At 39.7% G+C, this 22,553-nt stretch overlaps 1 protein-coding gene across 3 annotated transcripts in view; it reads right to left on the bottom strand.

Annotated features, from left to right (window-relative positions):
• Positions 1–6,977: 6,977 nt before the first annotated feature.
• The window catches only part of ASG3 (SNF2 domain-containing protein / helicase domain-containing protein), a 380,591-nt gene continuing 365,015 nt past the window's right edge, over positions 6,978–22,553 (bottom strand). For all 3 annotated transcript variants that reach the window (XM_089415440.1, XM_089415438.1, XM_089415443.1), the window contains 2 exons: positions 8,197–8,311; positions 6,978–8,032 (listed from right to left, as the gene is read on the bottom strand). In XM_089415440.1, the coding sequence (XP_089271566.1) occupies positions 7,981–8,032; positions 8,197–8,311 (167 nt within the window). In that variant the 3' untranslated portion in view covers positions 6,978–7,980. The remainder of the gene's footprint in view (positions 8,033–8,196; positions 8,312–22,553) is intronic.

Genomic DNA, 22,553 nt, shown 5'->3' with positions numbered 1-22,553 from the left:
ATAAGGGTCTCTTTAAATGGACAATGACTCTAATGACTCAGAATAAATCCTAAAAGTCCTCAATGGGGGCTTTGACCTATAACATGATGACCCAAGCATGAAAACCATGCTTTAATAAGTCATAAGTCATAATAATAATAGAAATCTATTTTTCATTCTTTTGATAAATACAATTCATTGACTCAAATACATTTAATGAGGACCGAACCAAGCTACATTTTTCAACACTCCCTTTTAACTAGGGAGGTATTCATACTTTTGCATACAAGTACATGGAGGGTCTCAAAACATATGAACTATAAAGAGTTTAGGAACTGCAATGCCATGGACTAGATTCCTGACTAGGGAAATCTATCTAAGGCCTTCCAATGATTTAGGCATTCGTGATGCCACAAACTAGATTCCTGACTAGAGAAATCTATCCGGGTGGGACTAAGATGGACTAAAGCTTTTAGCCTCTATATGTACCATCAGGATTACTTGCTAACCATCAACCCAAGGATCCATGTGCGTATCCGAGGTCAAAGCTCTATGACCAAGGCCACCCTCCCTATTTCAGGATCTAGACATCAACACATAGTGTCAACCATATATTCTCCCAGACAATGTGTTTCACACAAAAAGCCTCAACACTCTCGATTATTCCAATCAGTAACAAATCCTCCCCAATCAAATAGATCGTAACAAATCTCTCTCGTGTAACCAGCATGCTATCAAACCTCTAAGAGATTTACCTGTACAAACACAACCCCAATCAGTAACAAACTTTAAAATGTACATAAGTAAACACAAACCTCTGAGGTCTTTCAAACAACTTGATGTTGCTTCTCAATTTATCACAGTAGGACTTTCAAACGAATCTTGACAAAAGATTCCTCAATCATACATCTTCCTTTCCTACATGCAACAACATATTCCACAATCAGATACTGCTTTCCTGATCTCAGTAGCCCCTCAAAATGTATTCTCCAATTTCTTCTTTCAAGGTGTCCATCATGACTATGATATGCCCTCCCTCTTAACTAGGGAGATTTCTAGGCTCCCTCTTAACTTAGGGAGATCAACCTCTTATGACATTGGAGAATCTTTCATGGCTTCCATCCTTCTTATCATAGTTATCATGACCATAATCATTCATATAACTTTCTTCATCATGCTTATCATATCAACTTCACTTATGAACATCTTCACCCTCTTGAAGATTATGTACCTGCACAGCTTAGACTGCAAGTACAACCAAATACATATAGAAGCATGAAGTTAACTATATCAAAATAATAATGGAAGCATTGGACTTTAGACATCAAATACCCAAACTTAGGTTCACAAACAAGAGACACATACTTTTATACTTCAACTTCTTGCTAGGGTTTTTGTCATAAACCCTAGTCTTTATCATCAAAATTTCTAGCAACTCAATAAAGATAACAACCTTCATTATATCTAGGACTTCAATATTTCTTCCAGAGGTATAACATACCCTACTACAATATATTGCAAACCCTAGAAGCAATTCCAACAAATATAGTTTTTTAATGCATCCAACAACTATAGAACTCATATGTTAGACTTTCACTAGGATTTAGTGTAGGATCATAGATTTCATACATGAGCCATTAAGCTTCAACAATCAAAACCAATCACAATACAATTTCAGATTTCAACAATCTTTCATAAATCTCAAATTATCACATTGTTATCCTATATTTGAGAATTGAATTTCTACTAAGGTTTAGTTACAAAACCCTTGAATTCACAAAGACTATCATCGCAGAGAATCAAGAATTGGGTCAACTTCCAAACCCTAGGACAAATGACCATCAACAATTAGGTCGACACATATATCCAGGATTCCATCATCATGCACAAGCATATCATAACATGTGTTAGTCAAACCCAATGACACAACTATCAATATATTAAAGTTAGACATATAACAAACTTGATTAGACTAGGGTTTTGATCGGACAAACACACATATACCTAGGATTTCATTCCTAGGACATTATCTAAAATAAGGGTCTTGCTTATACACCCTACCAAACCCTAAAAATCTAGGGTTTCAATACAACACAATAACCCTAGTATATCAAGACTTCAAAGGTTTGGGATTTCAAACATCACCATCCAATCCTAAAATATTAGGGTTTCCATGACAATACCAAAATCTCAAACATGACATCATCAAAAACTTCAAACATCAAGAATAGCATTCTCTTAAACTTCACGAATAACCCTAAGTAGGTTAGGGATTCACACATTATCATCGACATACCCTTAAGCTAGGGTTTTTACAAAGAACCTTTTAAGGGTTCCACAATAATAATCAAAGATATGAGGGTAGATTTATCTAATGATGAATCACCCAATCAAGAATCTTTATGATTCAAGAGAGCTAGACACAATAATGTTAGTAATGTAGAAATGAATATACTTTTATCATGAAGAGAACAAAATCTGTAGTGTAAGGTGTGAAAATTCTATCACTGCAATATCTGATTTACTTTTCCTACTTATTCTTCAATAAGTTATTTATGAAATTCCTTCAATAAACATTAAAATAAATTCTGTTGTAGATATCACACCGTAATACAGAAACAAACACATGTATAAGAATCAACACATTGACACAAATATTTTGGACAACAGTGCCAGGAAAAACCCAATGTGGGAAAACCGGTGCAACAAGGGAGGATTATTCAACAATTCTTCAGTACAACAAGGTGCCAAATTGGCTTACCCACAGAGAGAAAAATTCTCCAGCACTTCTCCCAGTCCCAGCATCAGCTTGGTTGACCTCTGTGTGGCTCCTAGACACTCTGCGTCACCCACGCAGGCCCTCTCGTGACTATGCAGTCTCCTACTGCCTCTGCGTCTGCCTCAGCACTAGTCTCCAGTGGCTAATTTCGTCTCTTTGTTTCGTACTTGCTGCCTCCTGACTGCTCACCAGACCACTAGTTCGAATTTCTCAGCTAACCCGCTCCAGAAATTGAACTGACTGGTCTCCCTCAGTATCTTCTCCAAGTGACCCTCAACCATCTTCTTATACTTTTCTTGTTGACAAATCAAAGGCCGAGATTAAGTCCCTAATCAATGGCTAAGATTAACTCTGGCGTGATCCATGACTTTTGGACCCTTGCAACATAGTTTTATATTAATTCACATTAATATTTTATTTTCCCTAAGTTTAGACTTAGAGACTTAATCTTAGCCGTTGATTATATATGGCTAGAAGGTCATCTCTAATTCTAGCTATCCTTACAAACAAGGAAGCCACAATGTCATCTTTTGACATTTTTGTGGTCCTTAATTCATTCTTCAGACTTGCTACTTGACCGAGGTTCTTGATAGTGAACAATTTTGATAAGGCTTCATACATTTCTTAAGCATGGTCTATGTTGGAAATGTATGGGACAAGATTGTCCTTTATTCCTTCTACCATTAGTGTCATAGCCAATATTTATGACTCTCTATACTTCACTTTATCTGCATCACTAGATCCTTTGGTAGGTTTATTCAATTTTCCTTTGACCAAATCCAGAACCTTGTTCTTTTGAAGAATGAGATCAATTATTTTCTTCCACGACCTATAATTTGATGCTCCTTCTAATTTGTTCTCTCTTTATTGTGGTATACATTATTCTTGAAGGTAGTAAGATTCTATCCTTATAAGATCTCTTTTATGATCCCTTGCTCAAACTTTTGAGGTTTCTTATACTCCTTTCAGTAGACCCTCAAACTGCGTTTTTCCTTCTTCACCTTAGCTTTGGTACCATGTTAGAAAATAAGATAGGCATAAAGATTTTCTTATATAGATAATTACTTTTGATTCTTTTATCTTTTAGTTCATTAAGAAATTACCAAAATAATAACACAAAGACACCAGATATAGGCGAACAACCAGGGCAAAACCCATATCTAGGGGAAAACCCAGTCAACAATTCTTCTTTCAATAATTTCATGAGATAATCCAAGACTCTTGACCTAGACAAAGACTTCCTCCACACCAAGTCAACCCTTTCTTCCTTCTTGCAGATGATAACCCATCAATAACAACTTTGACCTATCAACCGCAACTTGTAGCACCAACTTCAACCCAACAACTAGCAGCAGCAGAAAACTTCGACTTGACAAGAGAGACTTCGATCTCCTAGAGGAATGCACCCGAGAGAGAGAGAGAGATAGCCCAAAATTTCGATTTTCCCTTTTTCTTTTTCTTTGTCCAACTTCGCACTCCTTTTGTCTTCCTTTCTTAATTCGCACTTCCCAACTCTTTCTTCTGGATATCGAACTTATGGCAGAGAGAGTTAATGATCCAAATGAATTCGAACTACTCCAGTATATAGGCTTATGGTGAGGTTGAATTACCCAATTTGAGGTCAACTTGATCTCCTTGAGGCCGACTTGGTGTGGAGGGGACAAATAGCCTATTTGACTCAATATTAATTCTTTTTACATTATTCAAAAGGCCAAGAAGGGTCTCTTTAAATGGACAATGGCTCTAATGACTCAAAATAAATCCTAGAAGTCCTCAATGAGGACTTTGACCTAAAACATGATGACCCAAGCATGAAACCCATGCTTTAATAAGTCATAATAATAATAATAATAATAAAAATTTCATTCTTTTGATATATACAATTCATTGTGACTCAAATAAATTTAATGAAGACCAAACCTAGTTACATTTTTCAACAAATGGAACACAACGTCACCAATAATGGTTATATGCCAACCCTCTCTCTTGTTGGATCAAATGAGGAATTCTAGTGTTTGAGTGATGAAACAGAGCTGTCCCAATACCATTTCCTTGCCATAGTGTTGTCTTTGTCTCTCTCAAAATGGAAGACAAATGTAATTGAACCCTTCACCAATAAGTGGAATATAGGGGTAGAATCACGCTATTGTCACCATACCTTCCTCCCCCACATGCTTATCAAATTATTAGAAAGGAGTTTGACAAGGAACTTGCTTACCAACAATGTTACATGACAAAGTTGAACCTTCTCCATAACCATGTCTTAGCGTAGGTTCAATTTCATGCCTTTTGGTACTCAATTTTACACACTTAGGTTTCCTCCTCTCAATTCCTCCTACCTTAGCATGCAAAGGTCCCTTAGCTTGCTCAACCACCTTTGAGATATTATTAGAGCTAGATCAATTGAAATTATCTAACCCTTCACAACATTCTTAGATATGTCTCCTCCACCTCCAAAGGAAGAGAGTGAGATTCCATGACATGGGTTGTAGTGATGGAGTCATCACCTCATCATTGCATAATTTGCTACTATGTCCATGTCAATCAAAATCTCATTTTGCCAAAAGTGACAATTTGCTTCGAGATAAGACAAAACCCATTAGAAGCTTCGAGAACATCATTACTCAAGTTCATACATGAGAACTCAAATACCTCACGTCATAGTACTTCTTTCTTCCTAATTTATGACAAAGTAAGAATATTTAAATTGAGGTGAAAACCCCCATATTCTTCAATGATTTCCAATACATTTGCTATGATTTACCCCCATGTAAAAACCATTTTGTAGGGGATTGGTAGAGCTTTAATGACATGAGTATCTCCATTGTAGAAACATCTAATCTTCCACAAATCATAGATAAAAAGAAATGAAACCTAACTTTGTTATGATAGGAGGCTAGTCCTTAGGAAGAGAGAATGGTTAAACTATCGCCACCATGTTCAAACAAAAGATGAAACCATAGCTTCCATCACCACATGAAACCCTAACCTTCTAATGATCATTTTATATTTTAACACACATCATACTAATGTTTAATAATTATAATAACTAGCATAATTATATTTTCATTTAATGCATAATTACATAAAGTTTATCATCATATTTGATTTATAATTATAAATATACCTATAGACAATTTTGGTTGAAGTTGAATAAAAGGCATCGTTTTACTGCTTGTGTGAACCTAATGGCACACTCAAGCACATTATGTGCTATTTTCTCAACTTTGAAGGAAATAGTTTTGAATTCTAAGTTGGATGGCATGTATATATTTACACCTCTATATACTTAAATAATTGCATAGTCCCGTGTCCGAAAAGAAGGGGGTGTAGACATATTGATTTGGTGATTTTTGAATTATATAGGCATGATGCCATTGATTAATGAAGATGACTTGTACACGCTTAACCACTTGATGATCAAGTGAGGGATCAAGGGGTCCTTCAAAACTTGGACATTTTCTTACTGTGTTCAGCCAAAAGAACAATGTCATTGGGTGCTGCAACCTGTCTCCACAAAACCTCAAACCTCCCATAGTACATCTAACAGGTCTGCATTTCCACGGTGTAAAAATTGGAAACCCTTTTTAGACGTTTACACATTCTAAGGCTAAGACTAATCATCTTTGCAACCATTGGAACACACTTCCAATAAACAAGTCTGAGAAAATAAATCAAATCAACAACCTACCATAGATGCAAATCATTTCTCTAATCACTGGAGCACTTAAGGTATCACACATTACAGCCTATCATAAGTCTAGATTGCTTCAATCACTAAAGGGCATCACACCCCATGAAATCCTCCAACAAGGCCCTCTCACAAATAGCAACTCTATCCATTTGTAAGAAATTGGAGGATTTCATATCTGCTGCTCTGATAATATGTTACAATTTCAGATCATGTTATGCAAATTCTGCAGTCAGAAAAGTAAACCCTCAAACTCAACCACTGAAAACATGAACTTCAATCAAAACTGCAAATTCTGACTTCTTTAATCTACAAACACATCATACTGAAATAGGAATTTAAGTACACAGATCTAAACTCTCTATCTCTCATCTGCCTATTAACTCGGTCAAATAGAAGTTACAATAAGTAAAAAACTCTCACTCCCACTATATTCAAAACTACAATAAATAAACCACCCTCCTTGTCATGCTTTGAAACATGTGCCAGAATCTTACGAGTTACAGAAAATAGATCACCCTGCGGTGCTAAAATAGGAAACCCTAACTCAGACAATCACTTAGAATATAGTGCTCTACTGTGCATGTGTTGGTTCTTAGAAAAGCATGGCCAACAAGTTCAGTCCTAAAACCGAGATAACTGTAGCTCGCCCCCCAAAGCAACTAGTGCTGCACTCTTCAATCTGCCAGAAATGCTGTGCACACATCCTAAGGTAAGGAACAGCTGTGCCAAGCTACAGATCTGCTGTGTGTACTGAAGGTTCTATGCTGCTGGGGTTATGCCTCATTGCTGTGGCCACTACCCACGTTTATCATTGCTGTCTCCAAACTTTTCCTCCATCATATCTGTACAAGCACTGAGACATACTAGGTCTACCGGTACAAACATGCTGTACAGATCTACCATCACTTCTGCACCATGCTGGAGAACAACTTCCACACAACATAACAGATATAATAACATGGAAAGGGTGGTTCATCTGCAGGGCTGTAGCCTTATGTAATTCAATGTAATCTTCGTGAAAGTTTACCCTTACATAAGATGCATTTTCATCAGTAAAAGGCAAGAAAAACCCATTAGTGGATGGCAATTTGGACTTCAATGTGTAGGGAATTTTTTTGTCATATAATGATTATGTCTACAATACCAGACTACCCAACAAATATACATTTTGGGTTGATGTCTACTAGTGTGATATCTGAGATCATAACAACTCAAATGCTGTGACCTTGTGAAGAAAATATAACAAGAAATTTTATCTACGCTAAAAATAAATTGACAATCAGCAATGAGAATGTTTATTCCTTTGCCCTTTTTAACTTCAAAAAAGTGTTATGCAAGATCAGGGACAAAACTTAAACAGATGAATGAAAGAAAGGCAGAATGTATGTATAGCACATAAAGGAATGATGACAATCACAGGTCTTGGTTAGACTATCAGAGTTCCTCAAAGACTTTTAACATCCTACAATGCCTTCTGTTGTAAGGTAGTTGTATGCAGCAAGCTTCCATGTGTATAAGAGCCACCTCATCATTCAGGTTTGATGTTGGATTCACTTCTTGTTGCCCGCTTAAAATAGTACCTGCAAATATGGTAGTTCAAGACTCAAGCATATCCATGACAAAATAAAGAATGTCAAACTAAAATTTAACAAAGCAATGGTTAACTTATCCTTCCAGTATATCATATATCATTCCAATTATGGTTCTCGTGTATCTGGAACAATATGGCAAAAGAGTTTCTTACACATAGATTTTTACACCATAAGTAGCTGCATACTTGTGCAGAAGACGTTCCACAGTATACCATTCTTTATGTCCCTCTCCTGAACGGCAACTAATTCTTGGCATATGAATAGATGCTGGCAGAAAAAATGTAAATCTCATTAAAACCAATAGAATGAAGGAATGGTCCAAATTGCATGAAAGAAATGACTACCTGCATTGTCTACTTTATTTCCATGATTATGGAAGCTAAATATCGACAAATATTTTGGATGCCTTGCATTCTTCATTCTCTGAAATTAGCACTTAAATCTATTGCTTCTGATGTGGCATGGATCAAGAGTCTTACTGAGGATGCATGCCATATCCACAATTTTGTACAAAACCATATCAGTTCCCTCGAATATATAAAGAGAGTACACACATCTACCCACCACCCCAAAATTTATAAATCTCCAAGATTTGTTTTTATGTTGCTAAGCTCTCTCTTGCTCCCACTTCACACTACACACATTAAGGTCTATTAACCATAGGGAAGCCCCCAGGCTAGCATTCAGCCAGTCTAAAGTGAGAAAGGCAAGGCTATTGAGATAACAATGGGTAGCTTACTTGAGTTGCCCTTGGGGTTTTGCAATCTGTGCTCAGGTACTTTTGCATCAAGCGAGAATCTGGGAGGTAACTCTGATCACTTTGCACATAACACCTTTCTTGAAGTCACCACAACACCCACTGCTGATCAACAGTCAATTAATAGGAAATCCTGAATTTCCTCTGTGAACTAGAAGAGTAATGCCATGAAAGCTGTGCCTGTAATATGTCCCTAGGTAATGGCCACATTTAATGTGAACATATGTAAATAATTGGAAATTGGTAGAAAAATGCTTAAAAATATGCTTGTGCATGAAAATGGGTCACATTGGGCAGACTTTCAAAACAATTCTTTATGACTATCAGCTGAGCATACATTGGGAAACATCTTTGCTCTTAGCTAGAAAATGGCCAAGAAATAGGCAATGAAAATATCTCCTATGCCATTGTGAGGTGTTACCCCTAATTTTGCATGAGGCTCACACTAGTGAAATTTTTCAGTAACCTTTAGATTTTCATTGCAAAGACAGATTCTACAGGTTGATGGAGCTCTAGATTATTTAGGTTCTGTTGGTTTCATTTGGTCCCTGTTAGTTTTTTATGATTGGGCAGCATTGGACAGGTGTTCTAGTCTCGACTTTGGTCAGAGAAGCTTAGAAACACTAGAGCTCCAGAGCCCAGAAAACGTTTCAGGACAAAACACCTAGAGATAGCTCAATTAAGCTAATTAGTCAATAATTAAATATTTCCTAACTTAGGAAAAGTGATTAACTGGAATTAATTGAGAAAGGTGAGATTTCTCTAGAAACTCACATGGATCAACTCAGAGATGATCTTATCCGTTGGGGAGCCAATGAGAGATTATAAGAGGCAGTTGATAGGGTTGGAGCTAGACACACTTGTGGTCGAGTTCCTTGGTAGAGATTGAGCTTCCCAGTTGCAATGATTCAGTAGAGAGAGTTCAAGCCAGAGGGGATGCGAGGTTTTAAGAGGCGTTTGATAGGGTTGGAGCTAGACACACTTGAGGTCAAGTTCCTTGGCAGAGATCGAGCTTCCCAGTTGCAGTGATTCAGTAAAGAGAGTTCAAGCCAGAGGGGATGCAAAGTCAATGAGGGTCAGAGATAGTGAGTCTAAAGGAAGATTTCTAGTTCTAGAGAGGCAACAACAGGAGGTCGAGTTATTCCACTAGAGGATACACAGGGACTGCACAGGCAACTTTAAAATGGCAGATTGATTTATCTAAGCAGGGGGTCAATTCAACTTCCAGTGGCAGGGAAAATTTTCCAAAGGGTCGGAGGATCACTTCCAGTGACAACAATAGGCAGGACGTCAGACTCAAAGGCAAATTCCAGGAGTGTGAGTTACATGCGACGCAACATCTGTACAGGGGTTTTGGATGGCTAGTTTTCTGAGTGGTGCTGTGTTGGGATTGCCCGTGGAGGAGGGAGAAATTCCCAAAATAATTTTACTAGATTTTCTCACTTAGGATTGCTAAGTTTTCGCATCCAGTTGTACTCAGATTTTTCACTGCTGCATAATAACAAAACCCTCATCTGTTGCACTGGTTTTCCCAGGTTGGGTTTTTTCGAGGACATTTGTCCAAAAATTATTGTGTCAAATTTTTATTGTTGGTGTGCTCTATATTTCTCAGTTTCCAGCATTTTATTTTCCGCAACGTTTTTATTTGTGAAGAATTGTAGTGTGATTTATTCGTTGTTTGGCATAGCAAATAAACTTCATGATTAATCAGTTAGAAGAATATATTTCCAGTCGCTGCAAATTAAGAAAAATTCACATGGCCAGGGAATGCAAATTGTTGAACAGGGGTTCGATTTTCTAGTTCAAGTGGCAGGAAAGTTCGATTTGTTCAGTAGTGGTTCTAGCAAGCAGTGGTGAAGCTAGGAAGCAGTCTCGGTGAGCATATCAACATTTTCATTGAGCAGATCTGAGCCCAATTGGTTTGCAACAGTTTTGAAGTAGTAGAATAAGCCTTGGGTGGAATAGAAATAGCACACACAACAAGATTTTTCTCAGAGGGTTTCTAGATTCAGCTTTATGGAGGAAATTCTTGAGTTCCAATTGTAGAAGATTGTGCAAATTTGCCAAACTAGCTAGTTCGAGTTGCTAAGATTGTAGTTCGTGTGCCAGTTTCCGAAGAAGACTAAGCAAGTAGTCTCAGAGAGCAGCTAAGAGAAGAGCGAGGCAACAATGGCAATTCTGCACATTATAGGAAGGAGTGCGAGTAGCAGAACAAGTAGTTGAGCAAGATAGGAGGAGATTTCTGTTTATTTCCCAGTTGTGAGTTTTGTAGAAAATGACCTCAGTAGGACTTCGAGATCAAGATAGGCTAGATGGAGCCTCAAATTATTGTATTTGGAGAGCCAAAATGTCTTTCTTGCTAGATGAGCATGGTTTGAAGACGTACGCAGAGAGAGTTGTAGCCATACCAACAGACCCATAGCAACTAGAGAACTACAATAAGGAGATGGCCAAGGCAAAGCAGTTGATCCTTGATGGAGATTAGGATCATGTTGTCTCACACATAGCAGCCAAGAATACGACCAAATTGATGTGGGAGGCTCTCGCATCACTACCAGAATCCTTTTGAGAATCAAAAGATGTTCCTGAAGGAGAAGCTGAGAACCACCACGATGCAGAAGGGCTAAGACCTAGGTGAAAGGGGTAATCATTATGTTAGATATGCCTAGATCAAGACTTCCTAAAGAAGGAAAAGGACCTCACTTAGGGTTTTGTAGAATAATGATCTTACAAAGTTTTTTGGGACCACAAGAGAGACCTATGGGGGATCCAAGCGAGACTTAGGGTTTGTAATTTTTCAAGGTAAATAAGATACCTAAACCAAGCAAGGATAGAATAAGTTAATGAATGATTAACTTCCAATGAGTTTTCAAGTATAGTTGACCTATGGAAAGCCACTAACTAAGGTAACCTAGGATTAGGAATGATGTCAAAGCTAGGGCGTGGGATATCTCCAAATCTAGCTATGAAAATTACTTCAAATTTTGAGGACACACCAATACAATAGTAGACCGAATCACACTTCAAATGGACTAGCCTAATGCATTTCCCACTAGGCTCTAGGAGACTACTAGGGTTAGGGTAGAAAAAGAAAAAAAGATCAAAGAAAGGTTTGAGGTTGATCACCAAGGATTCTAGACCTAGTGCCTTACAATTTGGATGAATGGAGTGAAGGTTACTTTGATTTTAAAATTTCGCTCTATTAAGGAGACCTAAGCAACTTCGCTAGTGTTAAAATTGGCAACTAGGGCCAAAGTCCACCTTGGGACAACTCATATGATGGAGATGATTATTCCATTGGATTCCTCTTTTCGAGAGGTCCAATTTTGATATAAAGTTCATCACATTCGAACAAGCAGAAGTGGAATTTTGAATTTATTCTCTCTCATGCACAAATTGTCAAGATTAACCTCAGTCAAATGTAGGCTCAAGAAGCCCAATGGATGTGTTTCCTCACCCACAACGAATTGTATAAATAGGAGTGATCTCTCTCCTCATTTGGAGATCACTCACTCACACATCCTTCTCTCTCTCCACATCAGATTGGTTCATACAACTTGGGATCTTCTCTCTCTCTCACATGTGTGGCAAGGAGGCCAAAAATTTTAGAGGTAAAGAGCAGGCCGAAATTCTAGATTGCAGACCAGCATTGACCAAGGATAGTTTGACATGTTTTGACTATGTTCTCTTGGGAAAAATTTTGATTTCTTGAGGCCGTACTTGTTGGCACAAAAATCGAGGCATTTGGGGCAGTTTGACCCGCATTGACCACAACATTGATTGAAAATTGACCAAGTTTGACTAAGGCTAGGTGGATTGTTTTGGGTTGACTTTGAACCTTCTTGGAGGCCGAGTTGACTACCTTTGACCGATCTGCAAAGGAGAAGTTTTGTTGCTAATTTGACCAGTGTTGACTTTCTGGTTAGGGCTGCAGTTGACTGCGTTTGACTGTTGATTTTGAAAGGGTTGTTTTGACTGCGTATTGGGCAAGTGAATTTGATCTATGTACTCGCTCTCTGTTGAACTATTGAATAATAATAAGAATATTTGATCAAAGGGTTTTCCCCACATTAGGGTTTTTCCCTGGCATCCACCAAATCTGGTGTCCTCTTGTCTTGGCTTGTTTTCTGCATATGTTTTTATGTTCTATCTGCATTTACTGTCAATGTGATTAAGTTAATGTGATTGCTACTGGAAATAATTGGAAATTGTCATTGGGCTGCTAAAGGAACATTGAAGTAAATTGTGCTAAGCATAGAACATACCATTGTTATATAAAATTAACATGGTATTAGAGGTCAAGTGAAGACAAAGCCCAAGCAAGAGTGAGGAAAAACAATCACTAAGGGAAGTTGTTGGACAAGGACTTGGAACTAGTCCTAGTGACGACTACATCTTACTTTAAATCCAAGGACAACCTTAAGGACAAATCCAACTATCATGCATGGAAGATGTCTCTAGATTTTACACACTAGGCCTGCAAGGCCTCCTAAGTCAAGCAAAGAAGACCACTCTCTCAAGAGAAGGATCAAGGAGGAAAAGTGAAATTAAGAGGGTTGTTCTAAGGCCCATTATAGTCACACGTGCGAGGGAAAAGGAAGCTGCCTCTGCTGTCATAACAAATCTCCCATTACAATTATCCAAGTTAGTTGATTGGTAAAAAGAAGAAAGGAACCATCATAGGAAAAGGGTCTCATCAAAGGTCTCTTATCTAGAGCAAGTGAAACAAGGTTTACTAACAAGTTAAAAGAAGAACGAAGTGTTGGAAGGAGGACGAAGTGCTGGGAAATGAAGTGCCGGAAGAAATGCCAAAGTATAAGGTGCCGAAAGGAGGGAAGACTTGACTTGTGCTTGGAGGATCCTCTTGTCAGGGGTCTAGGGTTTGGCATTGATCAATAAAAGCTTCAATAAGAGAAATTCACTAAAGGGTTTTCCTCTCAAGAGAAGAGAGGTTTTGGCCTTGGCAGAGAGCCAAAATCTTGTGTTCTTGTTTTTGTGTTTTGGTAGCTGTTTGATGAAGTACACACACATGCATCAATAATAATAAGAAGAAGATTAAGCTAACAAGAAAAGTAAAAGGACTTCACAAATTGTTATCAAGCAACAAAGAATCACACTACACCACTTTGCCCTAGATTCTTCAACACATAACACATTTAGCACGTGGAAAAAAGCCAAAACATGAGCCCTACCCCCATCATCATGGCCATCACCCTGGTTCCTACAGGTTCTATGAGCATCCTTCATCATATTGGAACCCATGATTGTCCCAACTTCTGGTGGGCAATGAACTGCCCTACCTCAAAAGCGGGTATTCACTATTATATCTTATGCATCATGCTCTTACCCTTGAGCCCCGAGCAATTAATCAAAGAAAATCATAACAAGGCAAAAGGCATACAAAGAAGGGTAAAGAAATCAAGGTCGAGGCACCTCATGTACCATGATTTCTCCCTCCTATACATTATAAACCTAAGTGTGGGCTTCTCTCTTATTAGCTACCCTTGTACCCCAGCATGTGGCCCGGGGTTGCCCCTTCTCATCCCCTACTTCATTCACCTATCTGTCACATGCCACCACCTTTTGAAGGATGTACCTTGAACATATTATCCCCTTTAGAAGTAGAAACCACTTCATAGGATACTTGGTTAAACCCATTTGGAGTTAGGAGACATTGGCACATCTCGAAGCCCATTATGGAAGGGTAGGTCATTATGAAGTCCCCACATGTGGTCCATGGTTGGTAAGGTCATTTACTTGATTTCTCTAATGACTTGTTGTACTAGAAGGCTAGGGGACACAATGGATCTCATGCAGAATTGCATATGGTCTCCATCTTGGGTTTGGTCTCCCTATATGGGGTCCTAATCCTCTAGAGGGCTACATTGGCACATGTAGGGTGTGTGTTGAGAGCGATGGGCCTCCACAGCAGTGCACAACACTCCATGGATGTTGAAATTTCTAGTCTGACACATTAGAAATCCCTACTACATTATCTGGTTTAATTTCTCCTACTTGTTCATTCCATTAACAAGTTATTTATAAATATAAATATTGAAATAAACACAAATGCAGCCTTAACTCATATACAGATCAACAACTGGAATACTAAGAAAAACACACAAGGGACACCGTTATTTTTGGACAATCATCCCTGGAAAAACCCAATGCGGGAAAACCAGTACAATAGTTCTGAGGGTTTTATTATTATGCAGATTCTTGAGTACAACTAGGGTGCTAAAAAAGGCTCACTCAACAGATATTGTTACACGACAGAAATACCTCTTCTCGGAGACAGATATTCCGCCTCTCAGCTCTAGTCTACCCCACGAAAATCCTTTCGGCGCTTCCTCTTGGCCATGCGTTAGCCCTGCTAGCTTCAGCTCAGCTTTCTGGCCCTCTGCGTCACCCACGCATGCCCCTCAGCCTCTGCATCAGCCTCTTCGGTCACTTCGCTGACCCTTTGGCACTATCCCTGCCTCTTTACTATGCACTCACTGCCCCTCGCTACAACAGATCACTTGTTCGAATTTTCTCAACAAGCCCCGCTCCAGAAAATTGAACTGACTGATCAATCTTGGTGTATCTCCAACTGACCCTCAAGACTCCTCTTATACTTTTCTTGTTGAGTCTTCAACGGCCGAGATTAAGTCTCTAATCAATGGCTAAGATTAGATTTGGCTTGATGCATGTCATTTAGAACATTCTCACCCAGTTTTATATTAATACCCATTATTATTTTAATTTTCTTAAGTTTAGACTTCGGAACCCCATTAAAAATATTAATTATTTTAATATCTCTCCAACCAGGTGGAATTTCCCCAAACCATTTATGGGTCATGGAGATCTTATATGCCTTAGCCTCTCCACCAATTTTCATGGCTAGAGCACATACGATGCTACCACAAATCAACACTCCCTCTTAGCAAGGAATGTGCTCTAGTAATGCTCCACCACTGAACATCACACTGATCCTTCCACACTGGTACCTGTGCTGATGCTTGGCCTGCTACCTCACATCACCTGCACTGTTGCTTCCTGTACTGCTGCCCATGACACTACCACTGCTACATCTGTACTGCAACTCCCTCTCAATATGCTGCCCATGTTGCCCCTAGCATTGCCACCGCTAACTATTCCACTGTAACTCAGTTACCAAGAAGTAAGTAATTGATCTACCAAATTACTGACATCCTGGTCAGTCTGGAAGCCTCATGAAACTGAAGATGCCTCTATTGCTATCCTGTACTCCCTCTGATGCCACTATGCTGCTGCAAACACCTCTGTACCTCTCGCACTACTACAACCTCCACTGCGTTGCCTTAGATTCCTGCACCCAAGCACTGTCTTGCTGCTCCACTACACTTTGCTTCACCTGACCTCTGTCATCCTGCTACCGGATATGATCCAAGAGTTTGGGCACCTCAAGGATCCTGCCCCTATATGTAGTCGTCCTAACTACAATTCGATGTCTCCCCACCTCTTCTCTAGAGGTGCATGAGCACTCATGGCAAGTCGTCATCAGTCTCGACTTTTTTCTCCGCCTTAGCCGGAGCTGCCTTGGAGTCGGAAGCCTCTCCCTTATTCTTCTTCCTGGGACACTAGGATGCATAATGTACCAACTCCCCATAATGGAAGCACTTCACCTTGGAGATATCCTTATTCTTCCTCTTCCCTTGTTGTCCAGTAGATGCTAGAGCCACATCCTCCTCCTCCTCTTTCTTGATTCGACCTCCTTTGCCACTACTCCCTGCCTTGGTCAACCGTCTGATCTCTTCTTGGCAAACAGCTGCCCACATCTCTTCCCATCCTGGAAGAATAGCTCTGCCCAAAATTCCTTGGACAAATGTCTCCCAATCCTCGAAGACTGCATTCAGGGCGGTCCTCACCATGAACTCCGGATCCGATGTAGACCCTATGGAAGTAAGTTGGTCACGAATCTCCTACAATCTGGGGAGGAATAGATCTATTTGCTCCCCCTTCTGCATCTGATACAACCGCAGCTGATTCTCCAATAGCATCTTATGTTGCAGGGAAGTGCCCTGATACAAGGTCGTCAAAGTATTCCACATCTCCTTTGCTGCGTTCTTTTCAGCAATATGTGGTACGACATGATCCTTGACCCCGTCAAGGATTATGCACTTTGCCCTCGGCATTACATCCTCATACTTCTCATTATCAGTTGGGTCGACTGGGATAGCCACAATTCTCAAGGCAAAGCCCTTGATGCGATGTCAATCCAGGACTGCCAAGATCGTGGCCTTCCAGATGACAAAGTTCGAAGCCCCGTCGAACCTGTTCTGATCCCTTAGTCTGTTCACCGCCATTTTCGCTCCTCTTTTGGACTCCCTCTGAGTTTCGACTTCCCTCCTAGAAATCTCCCTCTAAGTCTTGATTTCCCTGTTGGAAATCTTCTCACCAAATGTCGAACCGCTCCTCTCCAATCCTCCTTGCAACTGCAACTCAGATCTAGATTTCTTGGCTAGAAATCCGTCAAGGTAGTGACTCCCTCTACCTTGGTTCTGTCTCGTTAGGTACTGTTCTGCTTTGACAGAAACAACACCCCACCAGCTTCCCAACCACAATCTGCCCACAACTCCCTAGGCCTTGGCAACTGAAGATACTGAGCCTTCCAACTCTGCGCAATCCTGGCAAAGGCTGAATTGCTCCTCTGGCCAATTGCGTCAATCCTATCTGGCTGAGTAGGATGATGCAGCTCTTCGTAAGCCTTTTCTGCCTCTCCCTGCCTCTGCGCTGGCCTTCTCCTTGGCTCGAAATGATGATGCAAGCCCTCTGCGTCACTTCTTCTCTATTGTCTTCTGCTTAGGAGCAGCCCTGTCTCTCGAGACAGCTGCTACCGCTACAAATTTCTGATATCGTCGATGCCTTCAGTCTTCCTGTGATCTGCAACGCTCTGATACCATGTTGAAATTTCTAAGTCTGACATGTTAAAAATCCCTACTGCATTATCTGGTTTAATTTCTCCTATTTATTCATTCCATTAACAAGTTATTTATAAATATAAATACTAAAATAAACACAAATGCAGTGTTAACTCATATACAGATCAACAACTGAAATACGAAGACAAACACACAAGGGACACACCGTTATTTTTGGACAATGGTCCCCGGAAAAACCCAATGTGGGAAAACTGGTGCAGCAGTTCTAAGAGTTTTATTATTATGCAAATTCTTGAGTACAACTAGGGTGCCAGAAATGGCTCACCCAACAGATATTGTTACACGACAGTAATACCTCTTCTCAGAGACAGATATTCAACCTCTCAGCTCTAGTCTGCCCCACGATAATCTTTCCGGTGCTTCCTCTTGGCCTTGCATTAGCCCTGCTAGCTTCAGCGCAGCTCCTGAAGCCTTTGTGTCAACCTTCAGACCCTCTGAGTCAACCCTGTGGCGCTCTGCGTCACCCATGCAGGTCACTCAGCCTCTGCGCAGTCCCTAGCTGCCTCTGTGTAGCTCTAGCTGCTTCTGTGTCAGCCTCTTCGGTCACTTCGCCGACCCTCTGGCACTATCCCTGCCTCTCTGCTATGCACTCACTGCCCCTCGCTGCAATAGATCACTTGTTCAAATTTTCTCAGCAAGCCCCACTCCAGAAAATTGAATTGACTGATCAATCTTGGTGTATCTCCAACTGACCCTCAAGCCTCCTCTTATACTTTTCCTGTAGAGTCTTCAACGACTGAGATTAAGTCTCTAATCAACGGCTAAGATTAGATTATAGCTTGATCCATGTCATTTAGACCATTCTCACTCAGTTTTATATTAATAACCATTAATATTTAAATTTTCCTAAGTTTAGACTTAGGAACCCCATTAAAAATATTAATTATTTTAATATCTCTCCAAACGGGTGGAATTTCCCCAAACCATTTCTGGGTCTTGGAGATCTTATGTGCCTTAGCCTCTCCACCAATTTTCATGGCTAGAGCACATCCGATGCTACCACAAATCAACAATGGATCCCCGAGGATGGTCAGAGATGCTTAAGATACTCCCATTGGATGAGGAAGATGCACCTGGTTCACCTTTGCCTAACCGGCCTCACAAATGTACCATTCACTTGGCAAATGATCCAAGACTTGTAGGATGATGTGGCATCACCTACACCATCATCAGAGCCCTTACAAATGATCTACAGGCATCTTCGATTCATTTGGAGACCCATGAGCTTATTCTTGTGCCCCCACACCCACTAAGAGCACCACAGGTTTATTGTTTGGAGAACAAGGGGCCACCCCCTTGTCCATCACTTTTGAGGGTCCTATTCTTCATTATGGCACCTATAGACCTCATCAGGCCTCTTGGAGGGCCCTACGACTTGTCTTTTTTATCATTTGACCCCTTGAAAGGCTTATTATTTTATTTGTGAGCTAGTTTGGTGGGTTTGTCACCAACAGATAGTTATTTGCACATTATTTTAATTGATGGGCTAATGTAGGCTCAAATTAGGTAATTCAAACTCCTAATGAGTGTTTAAATAGGAGAGACATGATTTCATTTGTATCACACTTGAATTGATCATTAGCTCTTGTGAGAATTTCGCATTCTTTGGAGGAGGAGATTTTTTGGATGAATGGATGAATTTTGATGTTTGGTTAAATCTTCTTTGTCTTGGAGCTTCTCTTGTTGGCAAATTTAATGATTGGCTATATTCTTCTTGCATGTTATTTTAAATGCTAATTTTGTTATGTAATTTTGATGCATCATGATGCTGGGAATTTCGCTATTCTAGGGCTTATTTACTGCACCAATTTATGTAAGTTGTGGAAATTAAGCTTCTAAATGGTGTTGTATCATGATTGGGCCATGCAACGAATGCATGAATGTTCCTAGGGATAATTATTTCTCCTTATAAGTTATCAAATTATGCTAAACGAAGCATAAAGACCTTGAAGCTACTTCAAACTAGCCCTAAGCATAGCGAAGTGTCTTCTAGGCCTCCTTGAAAATCAAGCCATACCCTAATTTATCCATGACCCCATCTCTCCCAAAGAGTAAGGCACTGGTCTTCCATTGGTGATCACTTTAAAGAATAGTTTTCTTTACCTTCTCTCTTTCTTTCTAGGCCTAGCCTACATAGGTCACCTAGGGCATCACTTATCTCACAATCTATCCATCCAAATTATTCAATTTTTGGTCTACCAATGCGCTAGAGTTTTGTTAATTTTAGATAACAATGGTATGCTCTATGCTTAAGAGCAATTTACTTCAATTTTCTTATTAGCCCAATATCAATTTCCAGATTAGGAATCACATTAACATGATAGTAAATGCAGATAGAACATAAATAAAACAGTGAAGGCAAGCGAAAACAAGAGGACACAAGGTGTGGTGCTAGCCAGGGACAAACCCCAATGTGGGGAAACCTTTTGATCAATTCTTCTTATTATTCTTCAAAAGTTCAACAGAGAGAGAGAGCACAATATGCAATATTCACTTGCCCAATCAAAGTGAAATCTGTCAAAACAAACAGCAGCCACAGAAAGCCATGTGGACCACTACGGGTCAACTACCCAGAGTAGTACGCCCCCTTTTTCACAAAAGGGATAGCGCTTGATCGACATGTCCGTGCCATTCGACAGTTTGATCAATTTATGTTGTAAACCCAGTCTGCATGTATAAATTGTAAATAATCTTAGCAGATATGAGTCATGTATGTAAATTGCCTAGGTGGACCTAATTTTCTAAGTGATAATCTACGTTCCGGAAGGTTTTTCGTCTCACCGATCCATGATCGGCAGAGTTTTCCTTCAGCCTAACCCCAAAGCCGGAATGGATTTTGTCATTAGAATCTTAGGAGAATCCTAGTGTGTTAATCTGCTAGATTATAGTTGTGTTGCAGAACTGGGTGGTTTATGAGGGTCTATGTCAAAGGGGTTTTCCCCCCTTGGGATGTAAAGTTGTAAAAGTCATGATGTAAAGTGTCTTGAGGGTTAAGAAATGTTTTAATCCCCTCATAAGTCCTAAGTCCTAGGTCCTAGGTAATTTTCCCAAAAGCTAAGTTCGAGGATCCATTTAAAAATAAATTAAAAATTAAAAAATTAGAAAAAAAAATAAAGAAATTAAAAATTAAAAAAAAAATATAAATAATAATAAAATAAAGTAAAAAACCTAAAAATAATAAAATAATAATATTTTGAGTAAATAAATGCAGAATTTCAATTTTTAATACATTAAAAATTCGACGGATGAGATCAAGAGATATCTTGATCCTCATCGACGGTCGAGATCATTTTGACGTGGATCACTCGAACTAGCTGTTGGGAATTTTTCCTTTAAATAGGGTGCTAGGGGTCATTTGAGATCATTGGATCTGTGAGTCTTGTGCTGAAGAAGCTCTCTTGTAAACTTTTTCTGGTGCTAATAAAGAAAGACTTTGGGGTTGAAATCTTGCTGGTGTTACTCTCTGGAAGTGTTGTGAGCTATTTTATTTTCTGCATATTTTAATTTTCAGCCATTAGTAACAGCTTATTGAAGAGTATTGTTGAGCACAGGTATCTTGTTCACTTGCTAGGGTTTGAATGGTATTAGGTTTTCTGAAGTAATGGCAGGTATCTCCATTGCTGTTGAGATCTAGTATTGTTTTTTCTCTCTTTATTGACGGTTGAAATGAGCTGTGCAGGAAACCCTTATTGAAGAAGACCAGTGGGCGTTTGGGGAAGTTCTCGGCTGAACCAGCCAACTCCCGCAAGCATTTTCTTGCAGAGCCCAGCTAGTTTTGATCCTGGGTTAATCATTTAGTTTGTTTTCTGATTTGCATGAGAGATTTCTGAAGTATCTCATAATAAATCTGGAATCTTGATAATATTACTGCTGATTATTGATAAATCTGGCTGTTGTAGAGCTATAATTTTGTAATTTTGGACCGGTTTGTAGGGTTTCATTTAAAATCTTTGCATTTACTTTCCGGATTTTTGTTTTCCATTTGCAGGTCTGAGATAAAATTCTTGTGGAAAATTAAGTTTTGCAGGATCGCTGTTCTCACTGTCAGATCATACATTTGCTCATTTCCATCAAACCCGCAGTTCTTTCTCTGCACGCTGCTATTCTTTCCAAAGCTGCCCATCCCTTGTCTGCACCGGCTTGCTGTCTCTCTCTGTCAATTTACAACCTGCGTGGGCCTCCTCTCTTTCACGCTGCTGCCTCACCTATCCGTCCAGCCTTCCAGCTTTGATGCGTCCAGCTCCACGCAGCCTTGGGAACTCGTGAGAACCTGCAAGCAAGAAAGGAAAGACACGCTGCTCCTACCACGCTTGGTCCTCACTACGTCCTGCACAGAAAACTCCACTCTGCCTATACGCCGCCACTGAGCCGTCGTTCCTCCCTCAGCAAATCCCCGCAGTCTGAAATTCGACTTCCCATCCTGCTTGCGTCTTTTCATCTGCCGTCTATGCATTGACTTCAAGCTCAGTTAGCTGGTTCTTCATCTGCGCTTACAAAAAAAAGAACGGTGAACAAAACATGTAAGGTAAACAATGAATTGTATGCGTGGGTAAAGAAATTAGGTTTTACTGTTACGGACCAAGCAATTGTCATAGCGTGGGCGTCAGGGAAGTTTCTCAGTTTCAAATACAATCCTGGGTTCAAGATCTGCGCCATTAAAAATCACTGCAAACTGCAAAACCGTTTCCTGTCCGCCGTCAAGTTTCGTTTCACCTGCATGCACACACAACACGGGTTCGATTTTCTTCGTTTCGTTTATGTTGTGGTTTAGCATAAATCGTTCTTTTTT

Source organism: Pinus tabuliformis, chromosome 6, assembly GCF_031772625.1.
Source record: "Pinus tabuliformis cultivar Carrire ecotype Pingquan chromosome 6, CPIR1, whole genome shotgun sequence".
Taxonomy (NCBI): Eukaryota; Viridiplantae; Streptophyta; class Pinopsida; order Pinales; family Pinaceae; genus Pinus; species Pinus tabuliformis.
The sequence above is the reverse complement of the archived record's forward strand: the minus strand, read 5'-3'. Positions and strand labels throughout refer to the sequence as shown.